The 21,978-nt window shown below is 40.3% G+C and overlaps 1 protein-coding gene across 2 annotated transcripts in view; it reads right to left on the bottom strand.

Annotated features, from left to right (window-relative positions):
• The window catches only part of ap3d1 (adaptor related protein complex 3 subunit delta 1), a 63,936-nt gene that overhangs the window by 12,186 nt on the left and 29,772 nt on the right, over nt 1-21,978 (bottom strand). For both annotated transcript variants that reach the window (XM_060941477.1, XM_060941478.1), the window contains exons 14-23: nt 21,028-21,258; nt 20,548-20,779; nt 18,314-18,459; nt 17,881-18,022; nt 16,607-16,678; nt 15,101-15,176; nt 14,642-14,835; nt 14,467-14,540; nt 12,386-12,548; nt 591-737 (exon numbers count right to left, since the gene is read on the bottom strand). In XM_060941477.1, the coding sequence (XP_060797460.1) occupies nt 591-737; nt 12,386-12,548; nt 14,467-14,540; nt 14,642-14,835; nt 15,101-15,176; nt 16,607-16,678; nt 17,881-18,022; nt 18,314-18,459; nt 20,548-20,779; nt 21,028-21,258 (1,477 nt within the window). The remainder of the gene's footprint in view (nt 1-590; nt 738-12,385; nt 12,549-14,466; nt 14,541-14,641; nt 14,836-15,100; nt 15,177-16,606; nt 16,679-17,880; nt 18,023-18,313; nt 18,460-20,547; nt 20,780-21,027; nt 21,259-21,978) is intronic.

Below are 21,978 nucleotides of genomic sequence, written 5' to 3'. Positions count from 1 at the left end.
ATCTACGCAGCTTCAATAATCTAGTATTATGCTTAACATAAACCTATAACTATGACAAATTCAACAGAACACATGAATGAGGTCACAAAACATTACAGGCAGGCAATACAAAGCAAGATGTCACAATAATAGTGTTCTCAACTTCAATCATAGAATGGTTAAAATGCATGCAGGGATCGACTGATTTTAATGCTTAGGCACTCGAAACACCACCCAACAAACAAGTAGAAAAACAGAACCTCATTTAAAAGGACGATTCAACACATCTTTGTCAACATACAATTATTTCTTAAAACTATGTATTAAAAAAATAAATAAATACATATCCATACACATGAAAAATGTTCCTAAATGATTACGGACTATGGTCTTTTATCCCACTATTGGTGGGACATACTGTAAGTATCTAATTTATAAATGGCAACATGTTCCAACTGTCCAAAAGGGCATTAGATCCGGGTAGTTGATGCATCACTCGTTCTCGTGATGTGATTCTTGGAAAACAGGTTAAACTCGAAAAAGTGATGGCTTTTTTTTTTTTCCCCTCCCCATGGAGCACTTGAACCCTGAACTGCTGTAAGAAGTCATACCTCAGCAGATGTGGAAGTAGGTGGCACTGCCACCTCACCGGTCTCTTCTGATTGCACTGGGTTTTCTGAGTGAGGCTCCACTGGCTCTTCCTCCACATCATTTTTGTGTTTCTTCTTCTTTTTCTTTTTCTCTTCCTCTTTGCTCTTCTGCAACAACAAAACATGGGCTCACAACATGCTCAGGGAGCTCATTAATAACTGTAAATATATGTTAAGAATAAAATATTTGGACTTCCTGTGTGGTGCTAGAGAGAGATGGACGTGTAAGAGGAGAGCTCCTCATAGTCGATTAGAAAATTAAGCCTCCTTGAGATAATAAGGTACCGAGATTGTTCAAATTCATCGACAAAGGGAGGAAAAATGCAACAGAGTCAGAAAAGTGATAAGAAGTTGAACAGAACTAAAATGAGGACGGATTCAAAAACTGGAGATGGGAAGCATGGTGGAGAGGAGGTAACCGCGTGTGGAGAAAATGAAAGTAACCAAAAGACTATTATCGAACATCTTTCACAACTTTCAAAAGAATTTAAAAGCCTGAAGGAAGAAATGAGAAGGGACTTAAATGCTTTCAAATGTGAGGTGTTAAACTATGAAAGATGACTTTGCTGAGTTTAAAGATGGCGTTGTGAGAGAGTTACAGACTCAGAATGCTAGCATTACCGAAGCACAATCACGCATAGCCGATCTGGAGTCAACCTGCCTGGAGTTCAAAGACGCTCTGGTTGCGACTCTAAAGCAAAGCATCGAAATGAAAGATAAAATGACTGATTTGGAGAGTCGCTCCAGGCGAAACAATCTACGCATTTACGGAGTACCGGAAGACAAAGAGGGGAAATCAGTCACTGACTTTGTGAACGAACTGCTTAGTGAACAGCTCGAATTCCCCCCTGGGATAGACCTACAGGTCCAACGAGCGCATAGAGCTCTTGCTCCAAAACCGTCAGCAGGGTCAGCACCCAGATCCCTAATAGTGAATTTTCTGCAATATCACGTCAAGGAATTGGTTCTGCAAAAGGGCTGGCAGAAGAAGATTGAGCTAGATGGGCGGCGAATTTACTTTGATAATGACTATGCAGCAGACGTCTTAGAGAAACGAAAGGCGTATGGCCCGATCAAATCTGTCCTGAGAGAAAAGGGCATCCACTTCCAAACTCCTTACACTAAAATGCGTATCCACTGGGAATCTGGTCAACGATCATACGAGAACGCAGAAGAAGCAGCGGAGGATCTCAATCGACGTGGATTTCAGGTGACGGTGAAAGCAAAGAGTCCAAACGCGATGAAAATAATGGAGGAACGCCTGGGTGAACTACTCTCGTGGAAAACCATCAGCACCGGCGACAAAGCAGCTCATCGAGCAAGGGAGAGGCTCCTGGAATTCAGAAGAGATTCACAGCCGGGGGAATAAACTACAGTGAGCAGAATAAGAAGAGACACTCATTCTGGGAGTGACACAAAGTGAGGTACTTTTAGTTATTTAATGCAAGTGCATGGAGAATCTCCATAGCTTTTCTTGAGGTGTAGCTTATACAAAGTTGAGGCACTCGTTATTTCGCATGTAGGCATACAAAACACAGATATTGATTTAGATATTGTAAATTAGGATGTGTTTTCCTTCTCAATTATTATTATTATTTTATTGATATAATTATTACCACTTAACCTGCTCTAATTTTCAACCCGACTGAGGACAATTTAACGCCAAATGTTGGACACTTCTAGTGGAGAAGAGAACTTTCTCACTAGGGAGGGCCCCTTCATGCTTGAGGCACCTTTCCCTCCTCCCCCCAACAGGGAACCCAAAGGATGTTTAAACTCATTCCTTTCTTCTGAAGTCACTAAACTTTATGTAATTGTTCACTGGTTGTTACAGAGTTCACCTGTAGTAATTGTTAAGTTTCAATCTGGATTGTGGAATTATGTTAATATGAATGATAGAGAATAGTGTTAAGTAGGGCTGCACGATTATGGAAAAAATGATAATCACGATTATCTTGATCAAAATTGTAATCGCGATTATTAATCACGATTATTCTTGATGGGCGGCGTGGTGGTGTAGTGGTTAGCGCTGTCGCCTCACAGCAAGAAGGTCCGGGTTCGAGCCCAGTGGCTGGCGAGGGCCTTTCTGTGTGGAGTTTGCATGTTCTCCCCGTGTCCGCGTGGGTTTCCTCCGGGTGCTCCGGTTTCCCCCACAGTCCAAAGACATGCAGGTTAGGTTAACTGGTGACTCTAAATTGACCGTAGGTGTGAATGTGAGTGTGAATGGTTGTCTGTGTCTATGTGTCAGCCCTGTGATGACCTGGCGACTTGTCCAGGGTGTACCCCGCCTTTCACCCATAGTCAGCTGGGATAGGCTCCAGCTTGCCTGCGACCCTGTAGAACAGGATAAAGCGGCTAGAGATAATGAGATGAGATGAGATTATTCTTGATGTTAGGGAAATCACTTAAATTTTATTTCACTATATTCAAACAAACAATATGAACAGCTTTCAGTGCAGAATGAAATTTAAAAGAGAAATTCTGATTTCCAAATGACAAATAAATGAAATTTATCCAAGAAATTACCAAAGGATGAAGGAACTGAAAACTCAATTGCAACAATTACATAGCATTATACTGAGGCCTACAAGTTTTTAGCTAGAAAGACCAGCCTATCAACATGCTCTGGCTTTAAACATGAGCGAAGGCAGGTCACAGCATTGCCTCCAGTGCTAAATAGTCTGTTGTTCCGACATAGTTAGCTTTTCTCTCTCACCTCAATCTGTTACCTACTCTCACGCTATCACCCCTTGAAGAAGAAACCGCTGCACTGAAGCTCTGCGCGGCAGTGTTGCCAGATACTGCTAACGTTGTCCAGCCCAAAATATGTTCAAAACCTGCCAAAAAGCACTTAAAACCGCACAATCTGGCAACGCTTGGCTTGCTTGCTTGCTTATTTAGGCGGAGTAATGAAACCTTACATGCGTCGGTTCGCCCCCTAATGGTTTGGCGGAGTACTGGTCAAAAAGTGCTTAGATATGCAGTAGAGCCCGCATTTTAAATGGAAATAAATCGCGATTTTCATTTAATTTTATCGTGGCAGCCAAAAATCACGATTTTCGATTAAATTCGATTAATTGTGCAGCCCTAGTGTTAAGATACTGTCATTGAATGTAAATGGCCTGAATAACCCCATTAAGCGACAAAAGGTAATGTCTAAACTAAGGAAAGAGAAGGCCCAGATTATTTACCTACAAGAGACTCACTTGACTGATCAGGAGAGTGAAAAACAAGAAATTTGGTTTCATGAACACTTTCTATAGCTGTTTTAGAAATAAGGGCAAAAGAGGTGTTAGTATATTGATTTCCAACACAGTGAAATTTGAATGCATCAATATGACTAAGGATAAAGAGGGAAGATTTATTATAGTGAAAGGAAAGCTAGAAAACGAGTTAATGACTTTGGTTAATGTTTATGCCCCACCCAACAGTGATAAGCGGTTTGTTAAATCTCTTCTTGATAAAATAATAATGCAGTCAGAGGGAATATTGATATGTGGTGGAGACTTTAACATTGTGATGGATGTTAAGATGGACACAACAAACAAGAAAAAAAAACAATTAACCAAGTAACTAAAATTATTAAAACTACATTCAAGGAGTTTGGCATAGTTGATTTATGGAGAGAACTCCACCCCACTCAAAGGGATTATACACATTCACCGCCCCATGATAGCTATGCCAGAATTGATTATTTCTTTATAAATAAAATAGACCTGTTCAGAATAAAAGAATGTGACATCGAAGGAGCAGACGTATCAGACCATTGTGCAATGTGTCTAAAAATCCAATTGGATACGCAAAAGAAAATAAAACAATGGAGGTTAAATGTTGGGATTTTAAACGATGAAGTATTGGTTAGGGAGATGACTGAAGAAATTTCAACATATTTGACCGAAAATGATAATGGTGAAGTGAGTCCTGTTATTTTATGGGATGCCCGAAAAGCAGTCTTAAGAGGAAAATTAATAGCAAAAACGGCAGCCATGAAAAAAAGCTAAAGAGAGGGTTTTTCTTAAACAAAAAGAGATTCTGACTAAAATCGAACAACGTAAAAATTCTGGGGACCCTTTGTTACTCCCCCAAATTAAAGAAGCAAGGGAGAACAAACTATTAAATGCAGAAATTGAAAAAAAGACAAGATTCCTAAAACAATCCTACTATGAAGTAGGGCCTAGGGCCTCTAGATTGTTAGCTAAACGATTAAAGAAGCAACAGGCTGACAGGACAATACATAAAATAAGAGATGTATATACTAACCAGATAATCTACGATCCCAAAGGGATTGGCTTAAATTTTGTGAACTACTACAAGAATCTTTATAGTCAACCCTTAGCAGCAAATGTTAATCAAATGAGAACCTTTTTACAGAATCTTGATCTGCCATCTACTGGGAAACATCAGAATGACCATTTACAGTGTTGGAAATAGAGAATGCAATAAGCAGATTAAAGTCAAACAAATCCCCAGGTAGCGATGGTCTACCCTCAGAGTGGTACAAAACATTTAAAGAACAACTTGTACCATTACTTTTGTCATCTTTTAACCATTCACTTGAGAAAGGCAAAATACCCCCATCATGGAAAGAAGCAGTGATATCAGTTATCCCCAAGGGGAATAACAACGAGACATGCTCAGGTTATAGACCTATATCGATTCTCAACGTAGATTATAAAATATACACTTCTATTATTGCTAAAAGATTTGACCAATTCATGAAAGACATTATTGACGAAGATCAGACAGGTTTCATTAAGGGCCGTCAAACACACGACAATATAAGAAGAACTCTTCATGTTCTAGAACATGTTAAACAAAACAATATCAGTGCTGCATTTATAAGCCTTGATGCCGAAAAGGCTTTTGACTACGTCAGCTGGGTTTTCCTTTATGAGGTTCTTAAAAAGTTTGGACTGAACACAAAGGCAATTGAGTGTATTAAGACACTATCAAAACCCAACTGCAAGAATCAAAATCAATGGCAGCTTGACAGAGACCATACAACTAGAACGATCAACCAGACAGGGCTGTTGCCTCTCTCCAACCCTGTTTGCGATCTTTATAGAACCACTGGCGCAAACAGTTAGACAGAGTAAGGAGCTTAAGGGCATCAGAATAGATGGAGAAGAACACATTATCGGCCTCTTTGCTGACGATGTGATCTGTTATCTAGAAGAACCGGATGTATGTCTCCCTAAACTGATTAGTCAACTGGAGGGTCTATGATTTTTATTCTGGATATAAATTGAATTTGACCAAAACACAAGTTTTAACATTCAATTACTCCCCAACCAAAGATATACAAGAAAAATTCAAATTTAACTGGAAATCAAAAACAATGAAGTACCTTGGGGTAACTATAACAAAAACAACAGAAAGCCTATATGGCTCAAATTATGACAAAATAGATAAAAGTATCAAAAAAAGACATAGACAGATGGACCGTCCTGTCTCTGGACTTCAGTTCACGAATAGCGACAATAAAAATGAATGTCCTTCCACACCTGCTCTATCTTTTCCAGGCTTTACCTGTGGAAATTCCAGGGAAGCAATTTAGAGCATGGGACAAAACCATATCCAGATTTATTTGGAATGGACAGAGACCGAGAATTAAATTTGTGACTTTACAGTTGGAAAAACAAAAAAGGAGGAATGGCATTGCCCAACCTCAAGGAGTATTTCCATGCAGTGCAAATCAAACATGTAGTCTGCTGGTGTGATAAATCCTATGAAGCCAAATGGAAGAACCTAGAGCAGTTTGCGCAAAAGAGGGAAATCTCAAGTCTTATTGGCGATGCTGATGAAGCCAAAGACTTTTATAACCACATGGGCACCATCACCAAATTTACACTTAAAGTGTGGTATGACATCACACGTAAACATAAATTAGAGACCGATACCAGGATGCTTAGATGGCCAGTATATGATAAATGTTTCATTCCAAATACCCAAGATCAGAGATTCAAACATTGGGCCTCATGTGGAATAACAGCTCTGTGTACTGTAATTAAAGAGGGGAGCATTTTGAGCTTTCAAGACTTGAAGGAAAGGTTCTCATTGGACAACCAAGATCATTTTAGATATTTACAGCTTAGAAACTATTACAATAAGGAGGTTAAACCAAACATAAATGTGGACAAAAATAGGGTAATCAAAACTGTAATAGGGGCATATAGCTTCAAGAGTAAAAGAATAATATCTGTGCTATATAAACAACTAATGGAGAGCAAAGGAAACACCACATATGTGAAACATAAATGGGAAAAAGAGTTAAATGTGGATATTTCTGAGGATGATTGGGTACAGATTTGGAGAACCCAGCACTCTACTGCGTCGTCTTGTACATGGAGAGAACATTGCTGGAACAATGTAATACGATTTTTTATTACCCCCCAACTTAGAAGTAAGTACACATTTGTTTCCCAACCCTGTTGGAGAAAATGTGGTGAGATGAATGTGAATCATGCACATGTATTCTGGCTTTGCCCTAATATTGTTCAGTTTTGGGATGAAGTACATTCTGTTATTCTTTCGGTCTTGGGTTATCAAATACCCAAGACTTCCACAGTATTATATCTTGGTAACTTGGGAGGAAACATTGTGGCTAAGCCAGACAGATATATATTCAAAATCTTGATTGCAGCCAGCAAAAAGGCCATAATGAAAAAACGGTATAAGCCAGAACCACCAGACAGGGAGGACTGGTTGAAACTTGTCAAAGAGATGTACATAATGGACGACTTGACACATAGGATAAGACTGCAAGTTGACACATGCGTAGAAAAATGGATGAAATGGAATGCATACATATGAATGACAGAATGACTGAAATTATACTATATTGAATACTTCAGAAACATGCCCATCCAGACTGTATATATATATATATATATATATTTTTTTTTTTTTTGTTGGTTTGTTCGTTTTGTTTTTGTTTTGATGTGTTTTTGTAATGGTAACTGATGGCAATTATTGTTTTTTCTTTACCTAAGTGTACCACTAAAAAATATAAAAATAAAGTGTTAAAAAAAAAAAGAATAAAATATTTGGAGACATGCTGTTGTAAGCAAGTGTGAACCCCCCCATACCATGTCAATTTGTCAGGAATTACATTTTATTAAAAGGTGCCCTTCCACCAAAAAGGTTTAATACTGGCTCTTTTTGAAATACCATAGTTCACTCCGAGTTGCATATGCATGCGAAAATGTAATTCTACTCCCATTCCCTGTATGAAAGAAAATAGTCGGAAAAACGAGAGGATAAGAAAAAGCCATACGAAGTTACGTCACTTCGAAAATTAGTATTCATGGCCTCGCCCACCTTGGCTTGCGACCGCCCACGGGAAGAAAGTTTGGATTTCAGCACGAGGAGAGATAGCAGAGCCCATCTCGTCAGTAGCTAACAAAGAGGACCTAGCAGCAAGTTGAAAACATGTCTGAACAAGTTCGTGCCTGTGTTATTTGTGGCAGTAACACATCAACGTTGCATGTTTGGGGAGGCTGGGACCTCCCCTGCGCAAGTTACGAGCATTCAAAGTCGAGCTGGAGTCGCCGACAGAAAAGAAACCTAAGCGGAGCGCCGCGGCTCGCCTCGGGGCAAATTACATCCCGAGGCTAGCCCACCCTGGCAGCGCTGGTTCGTTGGGGAGAGGGCAGAGGTCTCTGGCTGCCAAGTGTAGGGAGGCTGGGACCTCCCCTGCCCGAGTTACGAGCGTCCAAAGCCGGGCTGGAGCCGCCGACAGAAACGAAACCTAAGCGGAGCAACGTTGCAAGATAGAAAAGGTGAAGAAGAAATGGTTGGAATTTATCTTTGGAACACCACCAGCGAAGTATAATGCAACGTTAGTACTGTGTTCTGATCATTTCAACCACAGTGACTTTTTAAACTTCGGTGCCTTCAGTAGTGGTTTTGCTTCGAGGTTGTATTTAAACCCTGGATCTGTGCCTTCAAGACGACCGACCACCAGCTCACAAGCTGTAAGTAAAACATGAACTTTTTGTTCGAAGGTTTTTGTTACAAAATAGCATGTTCATATTCTCCACGCTAGCATGCATGACATGGTCACAAGCTAGGCAGGGATGAGAGTTTTCCGCGGATTTCCGCGTTTTGAGTAAAAAAACTACCTTTTTATATTATGCCAAATCCGTTAAGAATTTTTTTTTAATTAATTTCAGGGGGTTGGGGTATGTTCCTTCATGCTGTTCAAACTTTATTAACTCCAACGATGCTTACACATTATTTGTAAGTCGCTATCTTTAGTCTTGTTTAAATCTCGTTGAATGTGATGTAAAATTCGTGTTTACATTGTTATTGGTCAAAACATCGATGTCGAGACCATAATAGCCAATCAAAAAACCGTTTTTACAAAAACACCCACATCCACTTGTTCTGACCCACTGGAGGTAGCGTCACAGTGCTGTTAGCCAAACAGAGGCAACACGTTTACATGTCATGAATATTAATGAGTAAGAGCTGAAATCCTGTCGTTCTCCCAACACCCGCTCCTCCAGCAAACTAGAACAGCCTGAAACGGGAGAACCACAGCATTTTTTCCACCAAAACCGGCTCACAGGGCATTCACTCATACTAGAGACCACCGCACAATTAATGAAAAGACAATGCAAGGAGACCTTTAAAGAATGACTCCTCCTCCTCCCATTAGAGATTATCAATATACAGTGATGCTTGAAAGTTTGTGAACCCTTTAGAATTTTCTCTATTTCTGCATAAATATGACCTAAAACAACATCAAATTTTCACACAAGTCCTAAAAGTAGATAAAGAGAACCCAGTTAAACAAATGAGACAAAAATATTATACTTGGTCATTTATTTATTGAGGAAAATGATCCAATATTACATATCTGTGAGTGGCAAAAGTATGTGAACCTTTGCTTTCAGTATCTGGTGTGAGCCCCTTGTGTAGCAATAACTGCAACTAAACGTTTGCGGTAACTGTTGATCAGTCCTGCACACCGGCTTGGAGGAATTTTAGCCCATTCTTCTGTACAGAACAGCTTCAACTCTGGGATGTTGGTGGGTTTCCTCAGATGAACTGCTCGCTTCAGGTCCTTCCACAACATTTCAATTGGATTAAGGTCAGGACTTTGCCTTGGCCATTCCAAAACATTAACTTTATTCTTCTTTAAGCATTCTTTGGTAGAATGACTTGTGTGCTTAGGGTCGTTGTCTTGCTGCATGACCCACCTTCTCTTGAGATTCAGTTCATGGACAGATGTCCTGACATTTTCCTTTAGAATTTGTTGGTATAATTCAGAATTCATTGTTCCATCAATGATGGCAAGCCATCCTGGCCTAGATGCAGCAAAACAGCCCCAAACCATGATACTACCACCACCATGTTTCACAGATGGGATAAGGTTCTTATGGTGGAATGCAGTGTTTTCCTTTCTCCAAACATAACGCTTCTCATTTAAACCAAAAGGTTCTATTTTGGTCTCATCTGTCCACAAAACATTTTTCCAATAGCCTTCTGGCTTGTCCACGTGATCTTTAGCAAACTGCAGACGAGCAGCAATGTTCTTTTTGGAGAGCAGTGGCTTTCTCCTTGCAACCCTGCCATGCACACCATTGTTGTTCAGTGTTCTCCTGATGGTGGACTCATGAACATTAACATTAGCCAATGTGAGAGAGGCTTTCAGTTGCTTAGAAGTTACCCTGGGGTCCTTTGTGACCTCGCCAACTATTACGCGCCTTGTTCTTGAAGTGATCTTTGTTGGTCGACCACTCCTGGGGAGGGGAACAATGGTCTTGAATTTCCTCCATTTGTATACAATCTGTGTGACTGTGGATTGGTGGAGTCCAAACTCTTTAGGCTACGTTTACATTAGACCGTATCTGTCTCGTTTTCTTCGCGGATGCACTGTCCGTTTACATTAAACCCCCTGGAAAAGCCAGGAAACGGGAATCCGCCAGCGTCCACGTATTCAATCCAGATCGTGTCAGCTCCGGTACTGTGTAAACATTGAGAATACGCGAATACGCTGTGCTGAGCTCTAGCTGGCGTCTCATTGGACAATGTCACTGTGACATCCACCTTCCTGATTCGCTGGCATTGGTCATGTGAGGCGACTGCTGAAAAACGGCACGGACTTCCGCCTTGTATCACCTTTCATTAAAGAGTATAAAAGTATGAAAATACTGCAAATCACACACAGACTGGCCATTGGGAGTTTTCCCGGTGGTTCAGTGTGGGCCGGCGGAGAAGAAAGAGAGAAAAAAAAAAAAAAAAAACAGTTGCGCGCTGGCCTTTAATATGATAAGCAATGTTAACAGTTAGAAACTGTTAACATTGCTTATCATATTAAAGGCCAGCGCGCAACTGTTTTTTTTTTTTTTCTCCGCCGGCCCACACTGGCCCACCGGGAAAACTCCTGCTGGCCAGTCCGTGTGTGCTGCAAATACTGATGCAAATACTGCCCATTGTGTAGTTATGATTGTCTTTAGGCTTGCCATCCTTCCACTTGCAAGTAATAAGTGATGTGCGCTGGGATCACACACACAGCGGCTCAGTCCCGAATCGTGGCTTGTGCACTTCACGCGCGCGCTGTGTGAGCTGCGCAGGGCCGGAGTGCGCACCCTCCAGAGGGCACTCGCTGTTCAGGGCGGAGTGATTTGGAGCGCAGGATGCCTGCGGAGCCGAGCGTATCCGTGTATTAGGCTTGCCATCCTTCTACTTGCAAGTGGTGAGCCTTGCGCGGCTTGCCATCCTTCTACTTGCAAGTGGTGAGCCTTACGCATGCCCTAAATGCACTGGGATCATGTTACGCGCCGTCTGAAGTCATGTGATTAGCGTATCCGCGTATTGGCGTTGCTGTGTGCACGGCTAACGGTTTTAGTGTAAACGCGAATCGTTTTAAGAACGTTAATCTGATGATCCGCCGATTCGACGTAATGTAAACGTAGCCTTAGAGATGGTTTTGTCACCTTTTCCAGCCTGATGAGCATCAACAACGCTTTTTCTGAGGTCCTCCGAAATCTCCTTTGTTCATGCCATGATACACTTCCACAAACATGTGTTGTGAAGATCAGACTTTGATAGATCCCTGTTCTTTAAATAAAACAGGGTGCCCACTCACACCTGATTGTCATCCCATTGATTGAAAACACCTGACTCTGATTTCACCTTCAAATTAACTGCTAATCCTAGAGGTTCACATACTTTTGCCACTCACAGATATGTAATATTGGATCATTTTCCCCAATAAATAAATGAGCAAGTATAATATTTTTGTCTCATTTGTTTAACTGGGTTCTCTTTATCTACTTTTAGGACTTGTGTGAAAATCTGATGTTTTAGGTCATATTTATGCAAAAATATAGAAAATTCTAAAGGGTTCACAAACTTTCAAGCACCACTGTAAGTTAGCACCTGTTACTACTTAACATTATAGCATCAGTCTCCCTTTCTCTCATGTAACAAGGCAGGAGAGGAAAAAAAGTGTATGGCATCAAGAAACTGCAAAACCTTCCATCCTTCAGACTTTACTGTAAAACTTAACAGCTTTATAATGTGTCTTGACACAAACGTTTTTAAAATCAGTTTACTGCTCTGGTATCCGATTTGACCTTCAGCTAGCACGACTGTCAGACCTGCTTTTCTAAAAAATTACATGCCTTCTGACCAATCAAACTAGAATTTTTTTTAAACACACACAGCACTACTGAGATCAATGAAGCCTTTTCTACATAGGCATGACCTTCTGCTTTCTCTCTGTGCAATTCAGACAAACATACCTTCCTGTCCTTATCCTTGTCCTTCTTCTTCTCTCTCTTCTCCTTGCTGCTCCTCTTCTTAGGCTCTTGTTGGATACTCTCTCCATCTTCATCTGCCCCAGGGCTCTTAACCGCCTCAGGGCGGTGTGTCCTCACTGGCAGCTTCTCACTGTCTGCCAGGGGCCTAGAGGGAGACACACGCACGCACCGTTCTCAGTGATGTACATTTGGTCAGAGTGCCCATGTACGAGACTAGACTTTCTAGGCCAAGCGCAGCAGGGAGCAGTATTCTATACCTCAGTACTAAAAGGAAGGCAAAAACATCAAAAGTAGACAGCCTTGACAAACAGAAATAGGCAAGGATGTTGAGCAAATCTTAACCAAGCAGTCATTCAGCATGAATACTGTGCTGGGACAAACCCTGGGTGTTGCTTTAGAACAATTTCAAAAACGACAGTCATGAGAAATAACAGGAATGGGGATTTTTAATGGAGTAGGGAACTGCAGATCATCTTCATAGATCATCTTTGTATACATGCAGCGAGTAAATAAGGAATAAAACAATGCTGTAAATAAAGAATAAAAACACGATGCTGTCAGAGAAAAATAATCAACGATGGGGTGGCGTGATTATTTTCCTACAACAGAACACCCTCAAGTGCTTTATTCCTCTTACACCAAAGCAATTTGCCAACAATTAAATTTATATTAAAAAAAAAAAAAAAAAAAGGAGTTGGAAGTCATACTTTTTCTTCATTGATAGTTACCTTTAAATGCTGTGGAACATCTGTAAACAAGCGAGTTCTTTTTAAAATCACTTGTATTGGAGCAGATATCAACAATCATTGCCTTAATAGCCTCTTGTCTCTCTTGAATTTAATAAAAATGCAGCTTGTCATGTTACCAGGAAACAGCAAATTCCTCCACAAGCCACAAAGAAAGGAAAAAAGTATTGCACAAAGACCATATTTTAGACTTGGTGAAACATAAGCGAGTCCTCTGAAAACATGGCTAATATACCAAAACTAATGTGAGCTACATTTATAAGCTTCTGTTTTATATTCTAACAGACTAATATTCTGCATCTTACATACATTTGTGTGTATTCAAATTACATCAACAGATTTAAAAAAAAAAAAAAAAAAACACAACACTTTGCCAAGTTAACATAGCACAAAAATCTACCATACTATACACAGGACATCCCAAGTAACGCAACAGAAAAGCATTTGCCCTATAATCCACAGATCGCTAGTCCGAATCTCAATGATTGCGCAGTCACCCATAGCCAGGAGCTCAAGAGAACAAAATTAGCCTGTGCTCCCAGGGAGGGGCGGAATACTCCTCTCTCATCAATTACAGCGACGCTAGACACAGATGTCCATGCATACAGAAGTGGGAGGAGACCGCTTTCCTCTGAGCACGTTACATAAGCAGCGGTTTAAAAAAAAAAAAAAAGTGCTGTCAGTTGGTGTCCTGTGCCTCTGAGGAAGCACATGATGACCAGACAGCCTTCCCCCTGGTTGGTAGCTATCATGTGACAGGGGAGATCTGGGAGGATACATCTAAAATTCTTTAAAAAAAAAACCTGGAATTAAATAAATAGTACATATAAACTGTTAATGATCAAAATCACAGCACAAATTATCAAACTGAATGAGTGCTTTCCTCAGCAAAACAGATGTCCCACGGTCACCTACTACTGCCAAATACGTACAAGGCAATGAAATGAAGGAAAGAACCAGGGATTGGTAATTAGGTAGCCCATCAGACTGGCATATGGACCTGGCACTCACCTGCAGTTAACACCAGAAAGCAGACTGGCAGGGAGACAGATGTTTGCACAGGAGACAGAAACAAAAGAGGCAGATCAAAAGCGCGTGTGAAAGTGAACTGCCTAAGGGCTGCTTTTATTGATGCCCTTGACTACATGACAGACCTCAGATCAACAGATGCATTAACAAATGTTTTCAAGGAAGAAAATGAAAGGTAAACACAACCTAAAGAGCTTAAAGAATAATGGAGTTTAGACGCCAGGTTTTAGCATGAAGTGAGTGAGTGAGTGCTAACTAGTTGAATCACGTGCAAGATACAGTACATACTTGTCTAAATCAATGTCCAGAGCTTTGTGTGGATCATTGGGGTCTTTGTCGTCATCATCGCTCGGTAAGGCATTCTGCAAAATGATCCAAACAAATATTTAAATCCAAAAGCAGGGAGTCTATACTTTTGAAATCACAAGACAACAGTGTCAGTGCAGTACAGTGTCTGCATTACCTCTGGCATCTCCTCAGTGACTATGTCCACCTGGTGAGCAGGCGTGATGTCTTCCTCACTCTCAGGGCCCGAGTCACGTCTTTTCCCCTTCCCCCGCTTCTCTTTCTTCTTCTTTTTCTCCTTCTTCTTCTCCGCCTTCTCCTTCTGCCGACGCTCCTCCTCCAGCTTCACGTACTGGTCAGACATGGGCATCCCTGAGAGAAGTGCAACAGAATCATAGTTGAAAATAAGCGAGAAGGGGAGTAGACATTAAATGTATAGCCAGTACTTTAGATTTTCTGAAGTATTGCTTTAAAAACAATAAAAGACAAAAAAAAGATGACGACGACAATCACTGTCTGATTGTCGTCGTCAATTTTACTTTATCAAAGATGCTCAGTAAATGAAACTTTTTTTTTTTTAAATGCATATTTTATAGGCTTTTTAATATGAGAAGTGCATATTTACATGCAGGCTTACCTGGGACTTTGAGTGGCACACTGAGGTCAATCTGTACCACTGGAATGTGCTCTACACCTGGCGTGTCCTGATACACCTGCATGAACACACATTCTTTTTCCATTTTTACAAGCACTAAAACCTGAAGGCACTTTACCATATGATACAATTAGGCATGTAACGATACATTATGAGGCGATAAACAGGGATACAAATTTATGACTATTGGAATGGATTAAATTGTTTAAAAAATGAATTGCATTTGTTATAAGGCTGTGTAATCATAGAGGCTGTCCACATGGCAACGGATTCAGGCGAGTCTGATAAAATTGTTTATCGTTTCAGCCTGGCGTCCACACAGCACCGGCGTTTTGGGTGCCCCAAAACGATATTTTTTGAGAACGGGTTCCAGAGTGGAAAAATCTGGCAAAGGCGCCATTGTGAAGTTGTCTGGATGAGTAGAACGGATGTGTTTACGATGATGTCACAACCACATGACTAGAACAAGCAGTACTCTCGCTGTTTTGTATGAACCACTGCATTGCATTCACTTTTGTATACAGCTTTTCTTTTAAATAAACAAGTAACTGAACCATTTCTTGAATTTCTTTTTTTTATTGAATAAAGACTGCTTTTCAAAATGTTCACACAATATAAAAAGTTATATAAATTATACAAAAATGCTTTTCAAAATGTTCACACACAATAAGAAAATTAAGTTATATAAAACTATGCACACTAATAAAACTAATTTGTACACACAGAAGGCACGATTTCCTCGCGTAGTCGCAGCCATCTTCTTGTGTGTTTGTTCCTGTGAGTACTTCACGCCGGGTAGAAGAAGGGGTTTATGCGCATGCGTCCTACTTCTTCTATTGTTCTGGTGTCTCCGATGGGATCGTCTTACAGTGCACGTAGAGGTGTGGCATGTGTATTGCATCATTTTCAGCAAGCCATATGTACCTGATATTTTACTGATCCGTTGCCCATGTGGACGCGATTTTTTTTAAATAAAATCTCGTTGCCGTTGTCATGTGGATGTAGCCTTAGTTCTTCCTAGCTGTAATTGCGTCGTGGAGACACATGAATACATGCGGCTTCGTTATAGGTAGAAGTAACACCGTGCTAATGGCTCACCCAAAAAAAAAAAAAAATCTAAAATGGGAAAGTTGAAGCAAATTCATAAAAGCTTACTAAGAAAAGGCCTATTAACTAACTTTTTAATAAGAAGGTAATTTTTAGTTAACAGGCCATTATTTTACAACAACCTTTCCAAATGTGGGTAAATGCTTAATGTTCTTTATTAAGAAAATTATTTTTTTTTATTTAAATTTAACAGAAGGAATATTTAAGTTGGTAAAGAACAGGAAAATAAATGCAGCTATTTTTTTGGTAATAAAATTCTCCATTTCTTTAAAAAAAAAAAAAACGAATAGTGAAGCCAATATCGTGAAATCAAATCTCATCTTGAACTGAGAGAAATGTTACATGCCCACACACAATCATTGTTTCTTTAATCTGCTCTACCTTCTGAGTGGATGGGGAGGACTTGATGTAGAAGGGGTTGTTGGCTTGTTCCTGCTTCCTGGCTTCCCTTCTCTGGGTTGAAAAAGGCAGGAGGAGGATTAGCACAAAAATCCAGTACGAAGCATAGATAACCACAGTGGTTGGAATAAAGGAGTTCAAGTTTGTGTGTGAATAACAGTTGAGGCCGTGTGCTAAAGCTGTGGTTTGCAGTCTCAGTTCAGGACACCCCGCACCTGCTGCTGTGGATTTCATTTAACTCAAGTACATCACTTATATTAATAGCAGACATGTTAGGACATCGAGGATTAGACAGGACTACAGAACAAAAATGGCTCATTACTGAAGAAACACTACTACACATCACTGTAGTAACAAAATTAGCTGGATTTGCTCTTTAATATAGTTTGTGGCTGGAGAAGTCTGGACTGGCATTCTCAGCCTCTTGCCATTGGAGAATGCCAGTCCAGACATCTCCAGCCACAAACTATATTAAAAGAGCAAATCCAGCTAATTTTATGGAAAACTAACAAAACCATAATGTTAAACTCCATTATCGCTTTTCTTGAGCATTTTTAATTTTAAATAAAAGCAATGTTTTATTTCTAGCTTACAGTACCAAAACGTTGGGGGCTGGCCTAATACATTGGATTGTCTGATTACTGCAAGTATGCATTATATGCACTGTACATGTTCAGAAAAGACTTATTAGCTTACTGTGTGAAGTTACGTTCAGATTTCCAGGATTAAACATTAGCTTGAGAATTTTTTTTTTATTATTAGACTCCGAATGTGCCAGTTTAATGCTTCAATGAGCTTTTGATTCCACTAGAACAGCGCTTCATTGCCTCACATTTAAACACATGCAGAATGAAAATATGAGAGAGAGAGAGAGAGAGAGAGAGAGAGAGAGAGAGAGAGAGAGAGGCTTTGTTGTGCAGAACAGCCAAAGACTTGCTACCGTTTTGTCACCAGCACAAACACAACAGGATTTATAGGAGTCGTAACTGCTGGGAGTAAACGGACAAGCTCTTTTTTGGGGGGTCAAGTGCTTAAGCTGTGAAAAGAACCAAAACACACAGCTCTATAAAGCTTTTGCTAGCAGACGGACACGGAAACATCTTGAAATCCATAAACTTAGTCATGGTTAAAGACTGATCTTCATTCACGTCACAAAAACTATCAAAACTGAAAATAAATAAAACATCTGAGGTATACCACTCAGCTTTATCAGGAAGTATTATGACCAAATCACTCGAGTGTACAGGTATACACACCCTTGCCAACTCTTTCTCATCCACTTCAGTGTGGCGAGGTCGAGTGTGCTTGGGCTCCTCTTTAGCAAACAAAGTCTTGGGCTTCTCATCCTCAGACTCGCTTTCAGATGGAGGTTCATTGATCCAGGCATCCAGATCCAGTCTGCAAAACCAAACGCCACACAGTAAATTACTACATGGCATTTCGGCATGGCCTTTGGATGAGTAGGTTCACTTATAGGTGGATAAAGGCACGTTAAACATAGGAGGGTACATAAACATACCCGGGTACATAAACATACCCGTCATATTACTAAAGGCGGCAATAACTTCTCTCTGCCTAGATGACTTCATTTAGTAATTCCAACATGTTTAATTTTTCCCAAACAAATGTGTGTGTTATTACAGAATTTGGGTGGAAAGTCAGGGTGTGCCAGGTCATTAGGAGACTCACCCTTCAGGCACAGGCACTTTCTTCTGAGCTTTAGGAGCCACAGGGTTAAGTTCTCCTGCAAACAGGGCAGATACCTCCTCAGCTACTTCCACATCCTTCTGCTGCAGCTTCTGAATGTATTTCACCAGCTGTAGAATACATGATGCCTGGAACAAGAAAATCATATGATGGATGTTTTTTCTTCCAATAGTGGATCGGGATATTTTTATATATAAAATAACTGCAAAAAAAATTTTAAATGAAGATCTGATTTTTTTTTTTTTTTGTGGTGCGGTGTCCATCAAATCCTGCGCTCTGATTGCCTGGCAAGCAGGTTCGTATCCTATGGTACGGACCCCAGTTACAGACCTCTGGTGACTCACTCGTTCACAACATAGTAGCATTTTTTATCAACATTTATCTTATAAAAAAAAAGATTTATTTATAAGATTATCAAAAATCTTATCAATTTTTTGCCAGCATTTCTCAGGAGAATAGCATTAATTTTACAGCATGGATAGCGATAACAGTCTTCACAGCAAAAGAGAGTTTTACTACCCCGAAGAAGAAATAAAAGAAAACATTTCAGGAGAAAGCTAAAAACCTCTAGCTTGCTAATGCCAAGCAAAAACATGGCTGAATGACTCCTATTCGTATAAATAGGGGACTACATAGGTGGCAAAATGTAGTTTTTTTTCCTGCCATGGAAGTGCACTTGTATATCGAGGAGGAAGCCATTTGCATTAAAGCCGTGAATGAGGATTCAAAATGGCGGCTCGGTTTTCCCTTTCAGGCGCTCTCGTTTTCTGTTAGAATTTGGTAAAGAAAAAAAAAAATTATATATATATATAAATAAAAGTGCTGTCAAAAATGTCACGTTAACTTGACTCCATTTTAATGGCGATAATTTTTTATCGCGAGATTAACGCTCTGTGACATGATGTAGGTTTTTCATAAGCTTTTGAAACTGCCAGGAACTTGGAACAGAGACTTTGCTTAGAAAAACGATAGCAGCTAGACTGTAATGCCACGCCCCGCACAGCCAGAGTCCTCTGCCCTCCCCCCAAAGAACCAGCGCGCTAGCCCCGCGCCTCGGGACGAAGAGCCACGGTGCTCGGCTAGGTTTCGTTTTCCCATTGGCAGCTCCAGCCCGACTTTGCAGTGGCTGTGACAAGACGTGTTATGCTCTGCAATATGAAAAAAAAAAAAAAAAAAAAAAAAAAACATTGGTACAACCAGTGTTCGAACTATGCCGATATTTTCGGGGGGTCCCTTGCGCTTGTCTCAGAGCGCGGATCTCCACTGTTGGCACACTTCCTTTCTACTAGTTTGTGTCCCCAACCTGGCAGCAGCAGTCGTCATATCGGTTTATTTTATCTTTGATGTAAACACAACACTTCGGATATGCAAATGCTTCCCGTTACACACGATTGCTATGTCAATAAACATCATTTTGACAATATTTTAGAGACCATCCAACACTTCCCAAATCATGTTTTCAAGGGATCTCATGTCTGTTTCAGGGGATCTCAGATCCCGAGTACCCCCGTAGTTCGAACGGTGAGCAAGCCCATTCACTTTTTTATGCTAAGAGAATTACAGTGGTTTTTCATGTGACAAAAATGTGCAATTAATCACGAGTTAACTATGACAGTCACGACATTAATCGCGATTAAATATTTTAATCGCTTGACAGCACGATTTTATTTATATATATATATATATATATATATATATATATATATATATATATATATATATATATATATACATACATACACACACACATATATATACACATACACACACACACACACACACACATTATTTACCAGCTTAAGCTTGGTCTGTATGGTGAAATACCGTGACCTCTGCCTTGAATACTGACCTCGGCCCAGAGGGCCTCGCTCAGTACTTTCAAGACCTCGGTCACGGTATTTCACGAAACGGACCTCCCAGCTGGTAAATAACATTTATTTCTATACATAACCAGTGAACAGCTTTTTTTAAATAATTTATTTTTTTTAAAAAAGAAGAAAAAAAAAAAAAAAAAACCTTGAATCATCTCCCAAATATCTGCCAGTAAAGCAACTCCATTTTTGAATCTTTTCATCATTATGGGTTTTTTGGTCATTTAAAAATAAATAAAAGTAGTACATAGTCACAGCAAAGTAAAAAGGTAGAAACATGATTTCTGTCTGTGTAGCAAAAAAAAATAAAAACAATGTCAAGATGCAGATCAGTTCAGGCCTCACCCTCTCCTGCACTTCCAGGTTAGCACTCTGGACGAACAGCGGCAGCCTCTCAATGAGCAGTTGGCTAGCCTCCTGGGCAACCTGGCGGTCTTCTGTCCCCTCATGTTTCTGCAGTAATGTTGCAAACAGCTTTGCAGCGTTCTGCACATACACAGCCTGGATGTGGCCCGGCAGGGTTGCCACTTTGGGCCGCAACATGGCCTCCAGTGTCTGCATGGGGTCCTCCAGGTGTCTGAGGAAACGGTAGACAATACAAAGCATGACAATTGGCAACTTGAAATTTCTCAGCCTGACTATTTTATGAGCAAAGTCAGGGCAAGTTTAAGATCTTGCTGCTAAAAGACCCACATAAGAATATTCTCATGCAAGTCATTGATTCTGTTTGGAGTATAAACTCAATACTGCAACCCTAATACCCGCAGCTCTGAAATATTTTTAATCTTAACCTTTATTCTCCAACCACTTCACAACTTAACCTACTCGGAGAATTCCCCGCAGATCCAAGCAGCAGCATAGAGGACCTCGCAAATGCCATTGCGTTGCATGTTGCCTGTCAGCAGGTGTGCATTATCCAGCAGCATCGCCATCTGAGCCACAGCGAATGCTCGAATGGCCTTCACGCGGATGGCCACATCCAGCATCTGAGAGGCAATGAGATGACCATGCCGGGTGCCCTCAAGTCGTGTTAGCTCCACCAGAATGCTAATGTACCTGAGAACATGCAGAAGCAGAAAAACTATGAGCCAGTTTAAAAAAAAAAAAAAAAAAAAAAAGTTCAAATACCTACATAAACCTCTCAGATTAATTATCTGCAGCCTGAAAGGAACACAACTCCAGTTTTCCAGTGCAGTACACCACCACGAATAATATGAATCCAAAACTATCTGTACCCTGGGCGAGCACCTGTGTTTTCCATAACATAACAGTGCCCATTAGAATAGAAGGGGGAGACTGTGGACATTCATAGGATGCTAGCGTTCTCAGAGAAAAGCAAGAGCCATGGTCCCAATCTGCATACTTTTTTCCTAATTAGTATGCCACTAAACCAGGGGTGGGCAAATTATTTTTTCCATGGGGCCACATGAGAAACAGAAAATTTTGTGGAGGGCCGGACCAAAAGGCTGAACTAAATTCTGCATAATATTAATTGTATTTCTTTATATAAAGCAGTAAATAGCATTGTTTTTACAAGCTGCTAAGACTGGTAAGAGTATGGAAAAAACGAGGTTGCCTTACAAAAATGTCATTTGTTCAATCAAATTTCCCAAAACAATGGTTAACAAAATGTGAACGTTTGTACCATTTTTTTTCCAGTCACATTCACCCCAAAACACAATAAAAAGACACCACAATATTGTCTTTCTACTCCAAATATCAAGCAAGATACAGTCCATGTTTTGTTGAAAGCCCTGCATTCGGCATCTACCTTTC

The sequence above is a fragment of the Neoarius graeffei genome, chromosome 15, assembly GCF_027579695.1.
Source record: "Neoarius graeffei isolate fNeoGra1 chromosome 15, fNeoGra1.pri, whole genome shotgun sequence".
Taxonomy (NCBI): Eukaryota; Metazoa; Chordata; class Actinopteri; order Siluriformes; family Ariidae; genus Neoarius; species Neoarius graeffei.
This window is presented reverse-complemented; position numbering and strand designations above follow the sequence as displayed.